This window comes from Pseudophryne corroboree, chromosome 6 (genome assembly GCF_028390025.1).
Source record: "Pseudophryne corroboree isolate aPseCor3 chromosome 6, aPseCor3.hap2, whole genome shotgun sequence".
Classification (NCBI taxonomy): Eukaryota; Metazoa; Chordata; class Amphibia; order Anura; family Myobatrachidae; genus Pseudophryne; species Pseudophryne corroboree.
In genome coordinates, this window is record NC_086449.1 from 838,764,718 (window position 1) to 838,785,534 (window position 20,817).

A 20,817-nucleotide genomic window follows, 5' to 3' on the forward strand; every position below is an offset into this window, starting at 1 on the left:
TGGCGGTTGGAGGGATGTCATGGTTAGGCTGTGGGGAGTGATGGTGGTTGGAGGGATGTCAGGGTTAGGCTGTGGGGAGTGATGGTGGTTGGAGGGATGTCAGGGTTAGGCTGTGGAGAGTGATGGTGGTTGGAGGGATATCAGGGTTAGGCTGTGGGGAGTGATGGTGGTTGGAGGGCTGTCAGGGTTAGGCTGTGGGGAGTGATGGTGGTTGGAGGGATGTCAGTGTTAGGATGTGGGGAGTGATGGCGGTTGGAGGGCTGTCAGGGTTAGGCTGTGGGGAGTGATGGCGGTTGGAGGGATGTCATGGTTAGGCTGTGGGGAGTGATGGTGGTTGGAGGGATGTCAGGGTTAGGCTGTGGGGAGTGATGGTGGTTGGAGGGATGTCAGGGTTAGGCTGTGGAGAGTGATGGTGGTTGGAGGGATATCAGGGTTAGGCTGTGGGCAGTGATGGTGGTTGGAGGGCTGTCAGGGTTAGGCTGTGGGGAGTGATGGTGGTTGGAGGGATGTCAGTGTTAGGATGTGGGGAGTGATGGTGGTTGGAGGGCTGTCAGTGTTAGGCTGTGGGGAGTGATGGTGGTTGGAGGGATGTCAGGGTTAGGCTGTGGGGAGTGATGGTGGTTGGAGGGATGTCAGGGTTAGGCTGTGGGGAGTGATGGTGGTTGGAGGGCTGTCAGGGTTAGGCTGTGGGGAGTGATGGTGGTTGGAGGGCTGTCAGGGTTAGGCTGTGGGGAGTGATGGTGGTTGGAGGGATGTCAGGGTTAGGCTGTGGGGAGTGATGGTGGTTGGAGGGCTGTCAGGGTTAGGTTGTGGGGAGTGATGGTGGTTGGAGGGCTGTCAGGGTTAGGCTGTGGGGAGTGATGGTGGTTGGAGGGATGTCAGGGTTAGGCTGTGGGGAGTGATGGTGGTTGAAGGGCTGTTAGGGTTAGGTTGTGGGGAGTGATGGCGGTTGGAGGGATGTCATGGTTAGGCTGTGGGGAGTGATGGTGGTTGGAGGGATGTCAGGGTTAGGCTGTGGGGAGTGATGGTGGTTGGAGGGATGTCAGGGTTAGGCTGTGGGGAGTGATGGTGGTTGGAGGGATGTCAGGGTTAGGCTGTGGGGAGTGATGGTGGTTGGAGGGCTGTCAGGGTTAGGCTGTGGGGAGTGATGGTGGTTGGAGGGATGTCAGGGTTAGGCTGTGGGGAGTGATGGTGGTTGGAGGGATGTCAGGGTTAGGCTGTGGGGAGTGATGGTGGTTGGAGGGCTGTCAGGGTTAGGCTGTGGGGAGTGATGGTGGTTGGAGGGCTGTCAGGGTTAGGCTGTGGGGAGTGATGGTGGTTGGAGGGCTGTCAGGGTTAGGCTGTGGGGAGTGATGGTGGTTGGAGGGATGTCAGGGTTAGGCTGTGGGGAGTGATGGTGGTTGGAGGGCTGTCAGGGTTAGGTTGTGGGGAGTGATGGTGGTTGGAGGGCTGTCAGGGTTAGGTTGTGGGGAGTGATGGTGGTTGGAGGGCTGTCAGGGTTAGGCTGTGGGGAGTGATGGTGGTTGGAGGGCTGTCAGGGTTAGGCTGTGGGGAGTGATGGTGGTTGGAGGGCTGTCAGGGTTAGGCTGTGGGGAGTGATGGTGGTTGGAGGGCTGTCAGGGTTAGGCTGTGGGGAGTGATGGTGGTTGGAGGGCTGTCAGGGTTAGGCTGTGGGGAGTGATGGTGGTTGGAGGGCTGTCAGGGTTAGGCTGTGGGGAGTGATGGTGGTTGGAGGGATGTCAGGGTTAGGCTGTGGGGAGTGATGGTGGTTGGAGGGCTGTCAGGGTTAGGTTGTGGGGAGTGATGGTGGTTGGAGGGCTGTCAGGGTTAGGTTGTGGGGAGTGATGGTGGTTGGAGGGCTGTCAGGGTTAGGCTGTGGGGAGTGATGGTGGTTGGAGGGCTGTCAGGGTTAGGCTGTGGGGAGTGATGGTGGTTGGAGGGCTGTCAGGGTTAGGCTGTGGGGAGTGATGGTGGTTGGAGGGCTGTCAGGGTTAGGCTGTGGGGAGTGATGGTGGTTGGAGGGCTGTCAGGGTTAGCCTAACGTATCATGCTAATCTGGGACTATCGGGAATGTGATACAATGCGTATTGTCCACGTGAATCGTGCCGCCATTCTCACCGTGGATATCAGGCTGGTATGAGCCAGGGGAAATGATTGCTCTGTGTTGTTACGCTACTGACCTCGGTTGTTGCTATTAACGTATGGAGTTCGATGTTGTCCGGCCGATACGTCCTGCACACAGATCCTTTCCTGGACTGCGTCACCTCTCCCTCTGCGTCGTCATCATTCTGTACAATGTCGCTGCTGTCGCTGTTGTTGGTCTCGTGCATACTGTCATAGTCTGACGTGGTGTGAGCCGGATCGTCTACAAGAGAGACACAACCACAAAATGCGAGACTGGCAAGAATCCTTCCCCAACTCTGCGGAGAAACGCGTCAGCCACATTGGTTATAGCGGGAAGGACCTATAACACACCCAATGCCTCCTCATCCTGATGGACACTTTCTGATTCCCTCTGCCATGTGCAGCAGTTGGGGGAATGGGGCAGTCCCTATTTTTCATGTCCGTACCTGGTGTTCTTGAACTAAATATGTTTATGAGAACTTTACTGTCCCACTCAGGTGGCCGGTGGAGCGTCACGTTATTTCTCTCATGTGTGCCCCAATCCTGGGTCTCTGTCACTGCCCCACCACCAATGTCCTGTGTACCCCACTATTCCCCTGACCCCCCCATTGTGTACCTTGTCTCTCACAAAGTACCTATAACTGATGGCAGACATGTTGGTGCTACCAGCGCCACCACCCGAGGTCCAGGAGCCTTGCATTATGGCTGCGCCCCCCTACTGCGCCGCCGCAGTCTAGACATGAACGTAACGTATATAATTATCCTGCCTTGGCGGGTGTCATGTTTGTATCACAGTCCTCACTGACCACAGCCTGCTCTGCCGAAGTATAACGGAACCTGACTGCAGAGCGCTCCGCATGGAGCTCTTTGGAGATTGGTCAGCACTCTTGTGCAACTTTCTCTCCAGGTTTCTCCGCCAAATAAACAATTTCAGTTTGGCGCAGTTACTGTAGATACTGCGCAGTAAACACCACTTAAGGTTTGCTGCAAGTGACGGGAAATTAGTGCCCGGTTGCTGGGGGTCTGGTAATCGCCCTTCCCCCCAGCAGAAGGCAGTATCGCCATTCCAGTAACATTACACCTGGATTCAGGGGGGGAAACCTGAACGTAAGGATTCAGTACATGACGGAGCAGTATGAAGGGTGCGGATGTTTCCAGATGTTCTCCTGCTCCAATTACCAGCCTTATATTCATCATCTTTGTTTTATTCCTATTGATACTGATTCTACTAAACGCCCCATAGGCCGCCGCCCCGATGCCCAACGCTGCATAACACCCAATCATTAAACCCAAACCTGTACTGACTATACAGTGTGAAAAACTCAGATAACGAGTGGGGGCAGCCGCAAGGGAGGTACCAGAATTCAAAGACTGGAAGCAGGACGAGCGGGACACCTAAATAATAGGCCAGGGTTTCCCAAACTCCGCCATTACAGTCCAGGTTTTAAGGATATCCATGCCCGAGGACAAGCAACTTAATTAGTACCTCAGTCAATTTAATTTAACCACCTGTGCTCAAGCGTGGATATCCTTAAAACCTGACCTGTAATGGCGGCGTTTGAGACTGCACCCACTAATCGTACCTCACCACCTGTCAGACGCAACAAACTTTATTACACCAAACACTTGTTTACCCTTAACACACTACCCGGCAGGACATGCAGAAAACACGGCCTAAGGTAAAAGGGATAATATGGTCACTGTAGTCTAAGGGTGTAACTTGCCGCAGTCACATACGATCGCTCAGCTACCCATCGTTAATACTGAGAAATATATATTCCCCAATATAATCACCCCCCACAACGCCCCAATACACATCCGCCAGACGCCCAAATAACAGAACTCAGACACATGGACGGACAACGCACCCTGCCAATCATTAATACCTGCTCTGTTCTGGGAGTGCGTGACATCGGTGTCCGGCGTCCTGACGGCTGGATTATTCTGGCTGTACGGCCTCCCGCAGCTGGAATACAGGGTTTATTGCCGGTTACTGTGGTACACATCTTATACACTCTCACAGGACTCCTTCCTACACCTCTAAGCCCCTTTGTCATTGTAGTACATGGGCAAAGTGGCACTTTTATTACACCTAGTGGTGGAGGAATCTATCACCCAGCGTCACTTGTGTTTTTTGGCGTCTTGATATATTCGCTCATTGGTGACGTGTCTATAGGCACCAAGGATCAGCCAGCCCCTCCTGTACAACCATGACGCCAGTTACCTGGGCAGAGCCCCATAGCGACAAGCAAAGACAATTAGCCGCATTGTACGCAGCACCGGTGGGACGCCACACTTAATGTGACACCAATATGTTTTGCAAAAGGATTTGGTGGTCACTAAATTGGCTTTTCCCTGGAAACCCTGATGACGCAGCATCGCTGGAATTTACCTGAATAAGGTCGTAATACGCAGAAGGAGCGAGGCTGAGATGGAGATCAACGCGGCATGCAGGCGCACTCGCTCATACACATAACATATGCATGTGGGGGTGTGGGGGGTTCTCTAGGTAACAGTAATCTGTCCATGTGCTATATCTATGTAACATGTTCCGTATGTATATTAGACATGTTCTGTGAAGACACTGTCTATTAGACATAGAGATGTCTCTTCTTAGATCGGCTGAATGTGGAGAATTAGGTATTGCCCCCTTATGTACAAAGACCGCACCCTACTCCAGCAAGACCACACCCATTTCAAGCAAGTGCACACACTTTTCCTGTTGCTTGAAGGCCCTTTAGAAACTATGGCCAAATATATGATATATTAAACATTCTATAGGTGACAAGTGGAAGTGTTGCCCATAACAGCCAATATACCTCTAACTACCATTTTATAGAATATACTTAATAAATGATAGCTAGGAGCTGATGTGGACAACTTCTTTACTTGTTTAAGAGGTTTGATGCATCTTCCTCATTGTCCACTAGAAGCTGTGACTCTTTCTCTAGGAGAGACAACCTTCCTCATTGTCCACTAGAAGCTGTGAGTCTTTCTCTAGGAGAGACAACCTTCCTCACTGTCCACTAGAAGCTGTGACTCTTTCTCTAAGAGAGACAACCTTCCTCATTGTCCACTAGAAGCTGTGAATTTCTCTAGGAGAGACAACCTTCCTCATTGTCCACTAGAAGCTGTGACTTTCTCTAGGAGAGACAACCTTCCTCATTGTCCACTAGAAGCTGTGACTCTTTCTCTAGGAGAGACGACCTTCCTCATTGTCCACTAGAAGCTGTGACTCTTTCTCTAGAAGAGACAACCTTCCTCATTGTCCACTAGAAGCTGTGACTCTTTCTCTAAGAGAAACAACCTTCCTCATTGTCCAATAGAAGCTGTGACTCTTTCTCTAGGAGTAAAAACCTTCCTCATTGTCCACTAGAAGCTGTGACTCTTTCTCTAGGAGAGACAACCTTCCTCATTGTCCACTAGAAGCGTGACTCTTTCTCTAGGAGAGACAACCTTCCTCATTGTCCATTACAGGCCGTGACTCTTTCTCTAGGAGAGACAACCTTCCTCATTGTCCACTAGAAGTTGTGACTCTTTCTCTAAGAGAGACAACCTTCCTCATTGTCCAATAGAAGCTGTGGCTTTCTCTAGGAGAGACAACCTTCCTCATTGTCCACTAGAAGCTGTGACTCTTTCTCTAGGAGAGATGACCTTCCTCATTGTCCACTAGAAGCTGTGACTCTTTCTCTAGGAGAGACAACCTTCCTCATTGTCCAATAGAAGCTGTGACTCTTTCTCTAGGAGAAAAAACCTTCCTCATTGTCCACTAGAAGCCGTGACTTTTTCTCTAGGAGAGACAACCTTCCTCATTGTCCATTACAAGCTGTGACTCTTTCTCTAGGAGAGACAACCTTCCTCATTGTCCACTAGAAGTTGTGACTCTTCTCTAGGAGAGACAACCTTCCTCATTGTCCACTAGAAGCTGTGACTCTTTCTCTAGAAGAGACGACCTTCCTCATTGTCCACTAGAAGCTGTGACTCTTTCTCTAGGAGAGACAGCCTTCCTCATTGTCCACTAGAAGCTGTGACTCTTTCTCTAAGAGAGACAACCTTCCTCATTGTCCACTAGAAGCTGTGACTTTCTCTAGAAGAGACAACCTTCCTCATTGTCCACTAGAAGCTGTGACTCTTTCTCTAGGAGAGACGACCTTCCTCATTGTCCACTAGAAGCTGTGACTCTTTCTCTAGGAGAGACAACCTTCCTCATTATCCACTAGAAGCCATGACTCTTTCTCTAGGAGAGACAACCTTCCTCATTGTCCATTACAAGCCGTGACTCTTTCTCTAGGAGAGACAACCTTCCTCATTGTCCACTAGAAGCTGTGACTCTCTAAGAGAGACAACCTTACTCATTGTCCACTAGAAGCTGTGACTCTTTCTCTAAGAGAGACAACTTTCCTCATTGTCCACTAGAAGCTGTGACTCTTTCTCTAGGCGAGACAACCATCCTCATTGTCCACTAGAAGCTGTGACTCTTTCTATAGGAGAGATAACCATCCTCATTGTCCACTAGAAGCTGTGACTCTTTCTCTAGGAGAGACAACATAAAAGTGTGTGGATGACCATCCTGAAGCCTGCTAGAGTAGACTCAAAGGCTCCTAGATCAGGCCCCGTAGCCTACTAGACCAGACATGAAGACTCCTAGACCAGGCCCTGGAGCCTCCTAGACCAGGCCCTGGAGCTCCTAGACCAGGCCACGAACCCACATAGACCAGACAAAAAGGCTCTTAGACCAGGTCCCTAAGGCTCCTAGAACAGGCCCTAAAGCCTCCTAGACTAGGCCCAAAGGCTCCTAGACCAGTCCTGGAAGTCTTCTAGACCAAGACCAAAGGCTCAGAGAAAAGCCCCAACAGCTCTAGAACAAGCCCCAAAGGCTCCTAGATCAGACCCAAAGGCTTCTAAAACAGGCTCCAAAGGTTCGTAGACCAGACTCCAGAGACTCCTAGACCAGACCCGAAGGATCCTAGAGCAGACTCGGAGGCCAGGTCCAGATGGCTCCTAGACTAAGCCCTAATGGCTGTGGCCTCATACATTTGTGTCCTCATACTGTACATTATGGCCCGTTCTCAATGTGCCAGGTCTCAAACGACTTTTTCGGTTAAAATGTGGGTCTTATTATTCTTATATAAAACAACTGGAAGTGACAACACTGCTCTGTTAGATTGCCCTGACACATCAGCTGATTCCTGCCCCCCCCCCCCCCGCCTTTTCACCATCCATGCACGGTTGTAGTCGCAGCCTAGCGTCTCTGGTACATTGCGAGCGGCTTTCGGAGCGTCTGCTACATCTCTCGGAGCGTCTCAGACGTTGCGAGTGTCCTGTATACAGTATAGGCGATAGGTGTATGAACACACATCTTCAGCCATACAAGTGTTGCACTGAGCAGTAGATGGTTACGTGGTATTACTGGCATCGGCTTGTACTACTATAGCACAGTAGAACCACTTACCTGCTACAGACAACGGGGGCTTCGTGGAGCGGCTCAGGGATCTCTGGCGCACTCTTCGTACATGTTAAGGCTTTATGTGGGTTCAGTCTGCTCCCCTCAGTAGAGTCTGTGAACTGTACAGGGAGGGATTTTATTGTGGGGCTGGGGGCTGGTGTCCCGTGAATGGGAGAATGGCACGGGGAGGTAAGTGGAGAAATGCTGGGAGGAATACCTGAGGAAGGGAGAGAAACATCACACATAGGAATTACTACACCCTATACATACAGTATATAGTATATACATGATGCATAAACATATCTCTACAGTGCACACATTCAGCAAAGACTGCGCTGCGAATCCTTATTCATGCTAAATGTTCCTTATTCATATTCTCTCCTTCCCACACCTGCGATCCAGAGCCTGATTCTCCATTAGCCAACTAGGCTCCCGTCTAGGTTCTGCCTGGGTTCAAGTTACTTTAATCCACTATTATGTCTACGTTTAGGTGTATATATATATATATATATATATATAAAGGGGTCCCAAACCAGTATCACCCTTAGGGCCCCAATGGGGTGTGACTCAGGCTCTGCTGCCCCCCCCCTCCCCCAAGGTTACATAGTGCCTGATTCCGAGTTGTATACTAATGTTTTTGCTTTGTACGTAGATACTGTGCGCGAGTATGCAAATGTCACAGCCGCAAGGATTTGTGATTTGTGAGACACCATCCGGCGACTGTGGGGGTCATTCCGACCCGATCGCTCGCTACAGTTTGTCACAGCGATCGGGTCGGAACTGCGCCGGCGCCACAGTGCGCCGACGCATGACAGTCGTCGGTACCCAGCGATCGCCTCTGAGACAGAAGTGGTCACTGGGTGAGAGGGGGCTGAGTAGGCACGGCCGACCGTTGGGGGGGCGTGGCACGGCGGCTGCGTGACGTCTCACACAGCCGCTGCGGCCAGCGGCAGCGACACACAACTCCCGGCCAGCCAAAGGAGCTGCGCTGGCCGGGAGTTACTCCACAGATACAAGGGCGCTTTTAATTTGTGCGGGGGGGGGGGGTGGGGGGGTCCGGACTGACATGCGGGACGGACTAGCCCTGTGCTGGACGTCCCCCCCGCATGTCAGGGAAGATGATCGTAGCTGTGCTAAATTTAGCACAGCTACGATTAACTCGGAATGACCCCCTATGTACTAAGATGCAGCCTCGTACCAGGACCAGTCGTGTATCACCCTTGTATGGCTGCTCAGAACAGCCAACGGGAACTAAGATGAAGCTGCAGACAAGTGAAACTGCGTACAAGGGGCCTAATTCACACCTGATCGCTGGGGTGCGTTTTTTGTGATCAGGTAGTCACCGCCTACAGGGGGAGGGGTAGTCACTGTGCAGGGGTGCGATCGCATGTGCAGAGAGCTGCGCAAACGTCTCTGCACAGACCAGGACTTACTCTTCCATTGTGATGATCGGGGCCGGAGCTGACGTCAGACACCCTCCCTTCAAACGCCTGGTCCCTCCTGCGTTTTTCTGAACACTCCTTAAAAACGGTCAGTTGCCACCCACAAAACGCCTTCTTCCTGTCAGTCACCTTGCGATCGCCCGTGCGATCGCTTTTCTCACACCATCCCGTCGCTGCCCAGCGATCCCCGTCGCTGCGGACTGACGCACCTGCGAATTGCGGTGCATGCGCAGTTCAGACCTGTTCGCAGGCAGTACGAAAACACGTATAGCGGTCAGGTCTGAATTAGGCCCAAGGACCTAGTCGCCGACTCCAGCATGCCTAGAAAACGGTCACTACACTCCCACGTTTTTCTTACCACCCCCAAACGTTTTCTACCTGTCCATCCTCTCAGCGAGCAACACTGCAGCGGCACTGGGACGCATGCGCAGTAATGAGAACATCGGCCAGCTGCGAAAATATCAGAATAGCGTAGATCTGTGAATCTGGCGCACAGTTACTTAGATGAAAAAAGTCATATGTACATTTATGCATTATTATATTTATATGGGGCCACAAAGGTGCCTTAGTGCTGGACAGTAAGTTCAACCTTTGATCCTAAGAGAAGACCCTTGTCCAGAGGAAGGTGGAGGTTAGTCTGCCGCAGGGGGGAGGAACCCTTTCCTGTGTAATGCCCATTGGATAATTCTGCGGATGGGCAGGCAATATACACTGCATCTTTATACAATCTTTTTTGGCTTTGATCTACAGTGTCTGCTAATAGCAGATCATGTGGGAAAGTGTTCTGCAACTTCACTCTTCTGACTGTAAAGAATCCACAACTTCACTACTCTGACTGTAAAGGATTCGCAACTTCACTACTCTGACTGTAAAGAATCCGCAACTTCATTACTTTGACTGTAAAGAATCCGCAGCTTCACTACTCTGACTGTTAAGAATCCGCAACTTCACTACTCTGACTGTAAAGAATCAGCAACTTCACTACTCTGACTGTAAAGAATCCACAACTTCACTACTCTGGCTGTAAAGGATTCGCAACTTCACTACTCTGACTGTAAAGAATCTGCAACTTTACTACTCTGACTGTAAAGAATCCGCAACTTCACTTCTCTGACTATAAAGAATCCACAACTTCACTACTCTGACTGTAAAGAATCCACAACTTCACTACTCTAACTGTAAAGAATCCACAACTTCACTACTCTGACTGTAAAGAATCCGCAACTTCATTACTCTGACTGTAAAGAATCCGCAGCTTCACTACTCTGACTGTAAATAATCCGCAGCTTCACTACTCTGACTGTAAAGAATCAGCAACTTCACTACTCTGACTGTAAAGAATCTGCAACTTAACTTCTCTGACTGTAAAGAATCCACAACTTCACTACTCTGACTGTTAAGAATCCGCACCTTCACTACTCTGACTGTAAAGAATCCACAACTTCACTACTCTGACGGTAAAGAATCCGCAACTTTACTACTCTGACTGTAAAGAATCTGCAACTTCACTACTCTGACTGTAAAAATCTGCAGTTTCACTACTCTGACTGCAAAGAATCTTTTGCGGAGCTGAGGAGTATTTAAAGCTGGATGTATACATGTAGGTTATTTTTAATTAAGATGTGCATTTTCATGCAGCCTGCAAACAAAATAAATGTATGTACACGTCTGTATCGTGTTTTATGCATATCTTCGTCTTATGAGTACTGTCACCATCTGGTGACTCGCCGTACGCGACTAGTATTTACACGCCATTATACTGTACCGCCACTTAGCCGGCATCAGCCACACAGACATTTCACAATAGAAACACAAAACTGCAAAATTAGATTTGTTTAAAATAAAACACATTTATTAAGGACGTTCAGAATCTCGGCGCCACCCTCAGCCGCACATTGCTATTATCACTCCCTGTTGTGTAATATAGAAACGGATCATTTTACTAATTATTCTAGAAAAAAAGAAAGAGAGAAAATAAAATCATTGGCGAAATCCACCAGGAAAAGTGACTCCGTGTCCTGATTAGAGGGGAATGTTCCCTGGTGGCACCGCAGAGGCCTGTAATCACTGCATCTAGGGCGCAGGCCGGAGCGCGCTCTCATCCCATCGCTATATTGGAATATACATCACTCTGACACTACCGGAGGACTCAGTGCCGGACTGGGGCCGCTGCGGACGTCACTAATCTCCCCCGGGTAGAGTGGAATCTGTCTACTCAGCATCGCTGCCGACATATCTCCTCACATGTACCGTGTAGAATCGCTCTGGCTGCATCATGCTATAATACTGATTATTCATTGCGCACGTTTATACTTACAGAAAGAGGTGTGAGGTGTATGTATGAGAGGGGATTTGGCAGCTTTTTCTTAAAACAACCGCTATAGAAAATTTGATTTTTATTTTCTATGCACGTTTTTTGGATCTAATCATGGCCCTCATTCCGAGTTGTTCGCTCGGTAATTTTCTTCGCATCGCAGCGATTTTCCGCTAACTGCGCATGCGCCAAGTAAATTTGCTATGCAGTTAGGTATTTTACTCACGGCATTACGAGTTTTTTTCTTCGTTCTGGTGATCGTACTGTGATTGACAGGAAGTGGGTGTTTCTGGGCGGAAACTGGACGTTTTATGGGAGTGTGCGAAAAAACGCTACAGTTTCTGGGGGAAACGCGGGAGTGTCTGGGCGAACGCTGGGTGTGTTTGTGACGTCAAACCAGGAACGACAAGCACTGAACTGATCGCAGTGGCAGAGTAAGTCTCGAGCTACTCAGAAACGGCAAAGTAAAATAATTTCGCAATTCAGCTAAGCTAAGATTCACTCCCAGAGGGCGGCGGCTTAGCGTGTGCATTGCTGCGAAAAGCGGCTAGCGAGCAAACAACTCGGAATGAGGGCCACTATACAGATCATAGGGTCCTGGAGCCCAGCAGTAGCCCATGTATTTATAGCAGAAGGGAACAACGTTATAAATCTGTTTTATCTGCCATAAATCAATGTAATCATCTGATTTCCTGTAATGTAGCTACACAAGATTATAGAGGCCCGCACTCAGCTACTGTAGAGTGCCTCTTCTGTTACCGATGACCGTTCTCAGCTACTGTACAGTGCCTCTTCCGTTACCTAGGCCCGCTATCAGCTACTGTAGAGTGCCTCTTCTGTTACCGATGACCGTTCTCAGCTACTGTAGAGTGCCTCTTCCGTTACCGATGACCGTTCTCAGCTACTGTAGAGTGCCTCTTCTGTTACCGATGACCGTTCTCAGCTACTGTAGAGTGCCTCTTCCGTTACCGATGACCGTTCTCAGCTACTGTACAGTGCCTCTTCTGTTACCGATGACCGTTCTCAGCTACTGTAGAGTGCCTCTTCTGTTACCGATGACCGTTCTCAGCTACTGTAGAGTGCCTCTTCCGTTACCGATGACCGTTCTCAGCTACTGTACAGTGCCTCTTCTGTTACCGATGACCGTTCTCAGCTACTGTAGAGTGCCTCTTCCGTTACCAAGGCCCGCTCTCAGCTACTGTACAGTGCCTCTTCCGTTACCAAGGCCCGCTCTCAGCTACTGTACGGTGCCTCTTCCGTTACAGAGGCTCGCTCTCAGCTACTGTACAGTGCCTCTTCCATTACAGAGGCCCGCTCTCAGCTACTGTACGGTGCCTCTTCCGTTACAGAGGCCTGTCAGAAGCCCCCTCTCAGCTACTGTACAGTGCCTCTTCCATTACAGAGGCCCGCTCTCAGCTACTGTACAGTGCCTCTTCTGTTACAGAGGCCCGGACTCAGCTACTGTACAATGCCTCTTCCGTTACAGAGGCCCGCTCTCAGCTACTATACAGTGCCTCGTCCGTTACAGAGGCCCGCTCTCAGCTACTGTACAGTGCCTCTTCTGTTACAGAGGCCCGCTCTCAGCTACTGTACAGTGCCTCTTCTGTTACAGAGGCCCGCTCTCAGCTACTGTACAGTGCCTCTTCTGTTACAAAGGCCCGCTCTCAGCTACTGTCCAGTGCCTCTTCTGTTACAAAGGCCCGCTCTCAGCTACTGTCCGGTGCCTCTTCTGTTACAGAGGCCCGCTCTCAGCTACTGTATGGTGCCTCTTCCATTACAGAGGCCCACTCTCAGCTCCTGCACGGTGCCTCTTCTGTTACAGAGGCCCGCTCTCAGCTACTGTACAGTGCCTCTTCTGTTACAGAGGCCCGCTCTCAGCTACTGTACAGTGCCTCTTCTGTTACAGAGGCCCGCTCTCAGCTACTGTACAGTGCCTCTTCTGTTACAGAGGCCCGCTCTCAGCTACTGTACAGTGCCTCTTCTGTTACAAAGGCCCGCTCTCAGCTACTGTCCAGTGCCTCTTCTGTTACAGAGGCCCGCTCTCAGCTACTGTACAGTGCCTCTTCTGTTACAGAGGCCCGCTCTCAGCTACTGTACAGTGCCTCTTCTGTTACAGAGGCCCGCTCTCAGCTACTGTACAATGCCTCTTCCGTTACAGAGGCCCGCTCTCAGCTACTGTACAGTGCCTCTTCTGTTACAGAGGCCCGCTCTCAGCTACTGTACAGTGCCTCTTCTGTTACAGAGGCCCGCTCTCAGCTACTGTACAGTGCCTCTTCTGTTACAAAGGCCCGCTCTCAGCTACTGTCCAGTGCCTCTTCTGTTACAAAGGCCCGCTCTCAGCTACTGTCCGGTGCCTCTTCCGTTACAGAGGCCCGCTCTCAGCTACTGTATGGTGCCTCTTCCGTTACAGAGGCCCACTCTCAGCTCCTGCACGGTGCCAACTCAGTTATAGTTAGAGGCCTATTAAGGAGCTGCTGCCAGGTAACATACAGATTATGGGGTCTATTTACTAAGCCTTGGATGGAGATAAAGTCAGTGGCGATAAAGTACCAGCCAATCAGCTCCTGGCATTTTTCAAATCCAGCCTGTGACATGGCAGTTAGGATCTGAATGGCTGGTACTTTATTTCCGTCCACTTTATATCCATGCAAGGTTTAGTAAATAGACCCCTAAGTTACAGCTATAGGCCTGACAAAGACCCAATATCAGGTAAGATGCGGACACCGTTATAGTTAGAGGCTGCTGTCAGGTAACGTGCGGACACCGTTATAGTTAGAGGCTGCTGTCAGGTAACGTGCGGACACCATTATAGTTAGAGGCTGCTGTCAGGTAATGTGAGGACACCATTATAGTTAGAGGCTGCTGTCAGGTAACGTGAGGACACCATTATAGTTAGTGGCTGCTGTCAGGTAACATACGGACACCATTATAGTAAGAGGCTGCTGTCAGGTAACGTGCGGACACCATTATAGTTAGAGGCTGCTGTCAGGTAACGTGCGGACACCATTATAGTTAGAGGCTGCTGTCAGGTGACGTGCGGACACCGTTATAGTTAGAGGCTGCTGTCAGGTAATGTGAGGACACCATTATAGTTAGAGGCTGCTGTCAGGTAACGTGAGGACACCATTATAGTTAGAGGCTGCTGTCAGGTGACGTGCGGACACCATTATAGTTAGAGGCTGCTGTCAGGTAATGTGAGGACACCATTATAGTTAGAGGCTGCTGTCAGGTAACGTGCGGACACCATTATAGTTAGAGGCTGCTGTCAGGTGACGTGCGGACACCATTATAGTTAGAGGCTGCTGTCAGGTAATGTGAGGACACCATTATAGTTAGAGGCTGCTGTCAGGTAATGTGAGGACACCATTATAGTTAGAGGCTGCTGTCAGGTAATGTGCAGACACCATTATAGTTAGAGGCTGCTGTCAGGTAATGTGAGGACACCATTATAGTTGGAGGCTGCTGTCAGGTAACGTGCGGACACCATTATAGTTAGAGGCTGCTGTCAGGTAATGTGAGGACACCATTATAGTTAGAGGCTGCTGTCAGGTAATGTGCAGACACCATTATAGTTAGAGGCTGCTGTCAGGTAATGTGAGGACACCATTATAGTTAGAGGCTGGTGTCAGGTAACGTGCGGACACCATTATAGTTAGAGGCTGCTGTCAGGTAACGTGCGGACACTATTATAGTTAGAGGCTGCTGTCAGGTCAGATGCAGCCACCCCAATAATATAATAATCAGGTGTGATTCTTACCTTGCCTTCTCTTTGAATTAAGGTGATTAGCATTGGCTATGACAAATGGCGTAGAGAATGAGCGGCTCTTGCTGATGTTCCCCAGTAGAGAGTTGTTCCAGGTGTCGGAGCTGCTAGTGCTGGGAAATGAATGGACAGAACAGTGACGTCAGCATTAATAGAAAGAACAAGAACATAAATCTGTAAATGTAAGAAACGCTGCTACACCTGTGTGACTACTGATCCCAGAAGGCGCTGATACACTAAACACCACTCCATCAGTGTAACCTGCAGTACACATAATGTCGTTACTAATCCCATATTACTGTATGCAGTGAGGTCTATGTATACTTATCCATGCTCATCCTGGGGGTAGTTCCAGGTATGGGTGCAAGGTGTGTGTGTGTGTGTGTGTGTGTGTGTGTGTGTGCGTGCGTGAGTGCGTGCGTTGCGTGCAGAGAATAACACCACCATAGTCCTGCCCCCTACTGGGTAGTCATTGCAGTGGAACACAGGTCTATATGTGACAGGACAGTATAGAGGATCCCAGCACTGTCACATATAGCACATTACAGTGTATTACAGGGAGGAGAGCTGTATGGGAACACAGGTCTATATGTGACAGAACACTATAGAGGATCCCAGCACTGTCACATATAGCACATTACAGTGTATTACAGGGAGGAGAGCTGTATGGGAACACGGGTCTATATGTGACAGGACAGTATAGAGGATCCCAGCACTGTCACATATAGCACATTACAGTGTATTACAGGGAGGAGAGCTGTATGGAAACACAGGTCTATATGTGACAGGACAGTATAGAGGATCCCAGCACTGTCACATATAGCACATTACAGTGTATTACAGGGAGGAGAGATGTATGGGAACACGGGTCTATATGTGACAGGACAGTATAGAGGATCCCAGCACTGTCACATATAGCACATTACAGTGTATTACAGGGAGGAGAGATGTATGGGAACACGGGTCTATATGTGACAGGACAGTATAGAGGATCCCAGCACTGTCACATATAGCACATTACAGTGTATTACAGGGAGGAGAGCTGTATGGGAACACGGGTCTATATGTGACAGGACAGTATAGAGGATCCCAGCACTGTCACATATAGCACATTACAGTGTATTACAGGGAGGAGAGCTGTATGGGAACACAGGTGTATATATGACAGGACAGTATAGAGGAGCCCAGCACTGTCACATATAGCACATTACAGCGTATTACAGGGAGGAGAGCTGTATGGGAACACAGGTCTATATGTGACAGGACAGTATAGAGGATCCCAGCACTGTCACATATAGCACATTACAGTGTATTACAGGGAGGGGAAGTGTATGGGAACACAGGTCTATATGTGACAGGACAGTATAGAGGATCCAGCACTGTCACATATAGCACATTACAGTGTATTCCAGGGAGGAGAGCTGTATGGGAACACAGGTCTATATGTGACAGGACAGTATAGATGATCCAGCACTGTCACATATAGCACATTACAGCGTATTACATGGACGAGAGCTGTATGGGAACACAGGTCTATATGTGACAGAACAGTATAGAGGATCCCAGCACTGTCACATATAGCACATTACAGTGTATTACAGGGAGGAGAGCTGTATGGGAACACAGGTCTATATGTGACAGGACAGTATAGAAGATCCCAGCACTGTCACATATAGCACATTACAGTGTATTACAGGGAGCGGAGCTGAACGGTAACACAGGTGTATATGTGTCAGGACAGTATAGAGGATCCCAGCACGGTCACATATAGCACATTACAGTGTATTACAGGGAGGAGAGCTGTATGGGAACACAGGTCTATATGTGACAGGACAGTATAGAGGATCCCAGCACAGTCACATATAGCACATTACAGTGTATTACAGGGAGGAGAGCTGTATGGGAACACAGGTCTATATGTGACAGGACAGTATAGAGGATCCCAGCACTGTCACATATAGCACATTACAGTGTATTACAGGGAGGAGAGCTGTATGGTAACACAGGTCTATATGTGACAGGACAGTATAGAGGATCCCAGCACTGTCACATATAGCACATTACAGTGTATTACAGGGAGGAGAGGTGTATGGTAACACAGGTCTATATGTGACAGAACAGTATAGAGGATCCCAGCACTGTCACATATAGCACATTACAGTGTATTACAGGGAGGAGAGCTGTATGGGAACACGGGTCTATATGTGACAGGACAGTATAGAGGATCCCAGCACTGTCACATATAGCACATTACAGTGTATTACAGGGAGGAGAGCTGTATGGGAACACAGGTCTATATGTGACAGGACAGTATAGAGGAGCCCAGCACTGTCACATATAGCACATTACAGTGTATTACAGGGAGGAGAGCTGTATGGGAACACAGGTCTATATGTGACAGGACAGTATAGAGGATCCAGCACTGTCACATATAGCACATCACAGCGTATTACAGGGAGGAGAGCTGTATGGGAACACGGGTCTATATGTGACAGGACAGTATAGAGGAGCCCAGCACTGTCACATATAGCACATTACAGTGTATTACAGGGAGGAGAGCTGCATGGGAACACAGGTCTATATGTGACAGAACAGTATAGAGGATCCCAGCACTGTCACATATAGCACATTACAGTGTATTACAGGGAGGAGAGCTGTATGGGAACACGGGTCTATATGTGACAGGACAGTATAGAGGATCCCAGCACTGTCACATATAGCACATTACAGTGTATTACAGGGAGGAGAGCTGTATGGGAACACAGGTCTATATGTGACAGGACAGTATAGAGGATCCCAGCACTGTCACATATAGCACATTACAGTGTATTACAGGCAGGAGAGCTGTATGGGAACACAGGTCTATATGTGACAGGACAGTATAGAGGAGCCCAGCACAGTCACATATAAGACATTACAGTGTATTACAGGGAGGAGAGCTGTATGGGAACACGGGTCTATATGTGACAGGACAGTATAGAGGATCCCAGCACTGTCACATATAGCACATTACAGTGTATTACATGGAGGAGAGCTGTATGGGAACACGGGTCTATATGTGACAGGACAGTATAAAGGATCCCAGCACTGTCACATATAGCACATTACAGTGTATTACAGGGACGAGAGCTGTATGGGAACACAGGTCTATATGTGACAGGACAGTATAGAGGATCCAGCACTGTCACATATAGCACATTACAGTGTATTACAGGGAGGAGAGCTGTATGGGAACACAGGTCTATATGTGACAGAACAGTATAGAGGATCCCAGCACTGTCACATATAGCACATTACAGTGTATTACAGGGAGGAGAGCTGTATGGGAACACGGGTCTATATGTGACAGGACAGTATAGAGGATCCCAGCACTGTCACATATAGCACATTACAGTGTATTACAGGGAGGAGAGCTGTATGGGAACACAGGTGTATATGTGACAGGACAGTATAGAGGATCCCAGCACTGTCACATATAGCACATTACAGTGTATTACAGGGAGGAGAGCTGTATGGGAACACAGGTCTATATGTGACAGGACAGTATAGAGGATCCCAGCACTGTCACATATAGCACATTACAGTGTATTACAGGGAGGAGAGGTGTATGGGAACAAAGGTCTATATGTGACAGGACAGTATAGAGGAGCCCAGCACTGTCACATATAGCACATTACAGTGTATTACAGGGAGGAGAGCTGTATGGGAACACAGGTCTATATGTGACAGGACAGTATAGAGGATCCAGCACTGTCACATATAGCACATTACAGTGTATTACAGGGAGGAGAGCTGTATGGGAACACAGGTCTATATGTGACAGGACAGTATAGAGGGTCCCAGCACTGTCACATATAGCACATTACAGTGTATTACAGGGAGGAGAGCTGTATGGGAACACAGGTCTATATGTGACAGAACAGTATAGAGGATCCCAGCACTGTCACATATAGCACATTACAGTGTATTACAGGGAGGAGAGCTGTATGGGAACACAGGTCTATATGTGACAGGACAGTATAGAGGATCCCAGCACTGTCACATATAGCACATTACAGTGTATTACAGGGAGGAGAGCTGTATGGGAACACAGGTCTATATGTGACAGGACAGTATAGAGGATCCCAGCACTGTCCCATATAGCACATTACAGTGTATTACAGGGAGGAGAGCTGTATGGGAACACAGGTCTATATGTGACAGGACAGTATAGAGGATCCCAGCACTGTCACGTATAGCACATTACAGCGTATTACAGGGAGGAGAGATGTATGGGAACACAGGTCTATATGTGACAGGACAGTATAGAGGATCCCAGCACTGTCACATATAGCACATTACAGCGTATTACAGGGAGGAGAGCTGTATGGTAACACAGGTCTATATGTGACAGGACAGTATAGAGGATCCCAGCACTGTCACATATAGCACATTACAGCGTATTACAGGGAGGAGGTGTATGGGAACACAGGACTATATGTGACAGGACAGTATAGAGGAGCCCAGCACTGTCACATATAGCACATTACAGTGTATTACAGGGAGGAGAGCTGTATGGGAACACAGGTCTATATGTGACAGGACAGTATAGATGATCCCAGCACTGTCACATATAGCACATTACAGTGTATTACAGGGAGGAGAGCTGTATGGGAACACAGGTCTATATGTGACAGGACAGTATAGAGGATCCCAGCACTGTCACATATAGCACATTACAGTGTATTACAGGGAGGAGAGATGTATGGGAACACAGGTCTATATGTGACAGGACAGTATAGAGGATCCCAGCACTGTCACATATAGCACATTACAGTGTATTACAGGGAGGAGAGCTGTATGGGAACACAGGTCTATATGTGACAGGACAGTATAGAGGATCCCAGTACTGTCACGTATAGCACATTACAGTGTATTACAGGGAGGAGAGCTGTATGGGAACACAGGTCTATATGTGACAGGACAGTATAGAGGATCCAGCACTGTCACATATAGCACATTACAGTGTATTACAGGGAGGAGAGCTGTATGGGAACACAGGTCTATATGTGACAGGACAGTATAGAGGATCCCAGCACTGTCACATATAGCACATTACAGTGTATTACAGGGAGGAGAGCTGTATGGTAACACAGGTCTATATGTGACAGGCCAGTATAGAGGATCCCAGCGCTGTCACATATAGCACATTACAGTGCATTACAGGGAGGAGAGCTGTATGGGAACACGGGTCTATATGTGACAGGACAGTATAGAGGATCCCAGCACTGTCACATATAGCACATTACAGTGTATTACAGGGAGGAGAGCTGTATGGGAACACAGGTCTATATGTGACAGAACAGTATAGAGGATCCCAGCACTGTCACATATAGCACATTACAGTGTATTACAGGGAGGAGAGCTGTATGGGAACACGGGTCTATATGTGACAGGACAGTATAGAGGATCCCAGCACTGTCACATATAGCACATTACAGTGTATTACAGGGAAGAGAGCTGTATGGAAACACAGGTCTATATGTGACAGGACAGTATAGAGGATCCCAGCACTGTCACATATAGCACATTACAGTGTATTACAGGGAGGAGAGCTGTATGGGAACACGGGTCTATATGTGACAGGACAGTATAGAGGATCCCAGCACTGTCACATATAGCACATTACAGTGTATTACAGGGAGGAGAGCTGTATGGGAACACAGGTCTATATGTGACAGGACAGTAT

General features: G+C 48.8%; 1 protein-coding gene across 2 annotated transcripts in view; it reads right to left on the minus strand.

Annotated features, from left to right (window-relative positions):
• The window catches only part of PDE3A (phosphodiesterase 3A), a 753,306-nt gene that overhangs the window by 145,290 nt on the left and 587,199 nt on the right, over positions 1 to 20,817 (minus strand). For both annotated transcript variants that reach the window (XM_063929421.1, XM_063929422.1), the window contains exons 5-8: positions 15,084 to 15,202; positions 7,577 to 7,787; positions 4,011 to 4,090; positions 2,181 to 2,365 (exon numbers count right to left, since the gene is read on the minus strand). In XM_063929421.1, the coding sequence (XP_063785491.1) occupies positions 2,181 to 2,365; positions 4,011 to 4,090; positions 7,577 to 7,787; positions 15,084 to 15,202 (595 nt within the window). The remainder of the gene's footprint in view (positions 1 to 2,180; positions 2,366 to 4,010; positions 4,091 to 7,576; positions 7,788 to 15,083; positions 15,203 to 20,817) is intronic.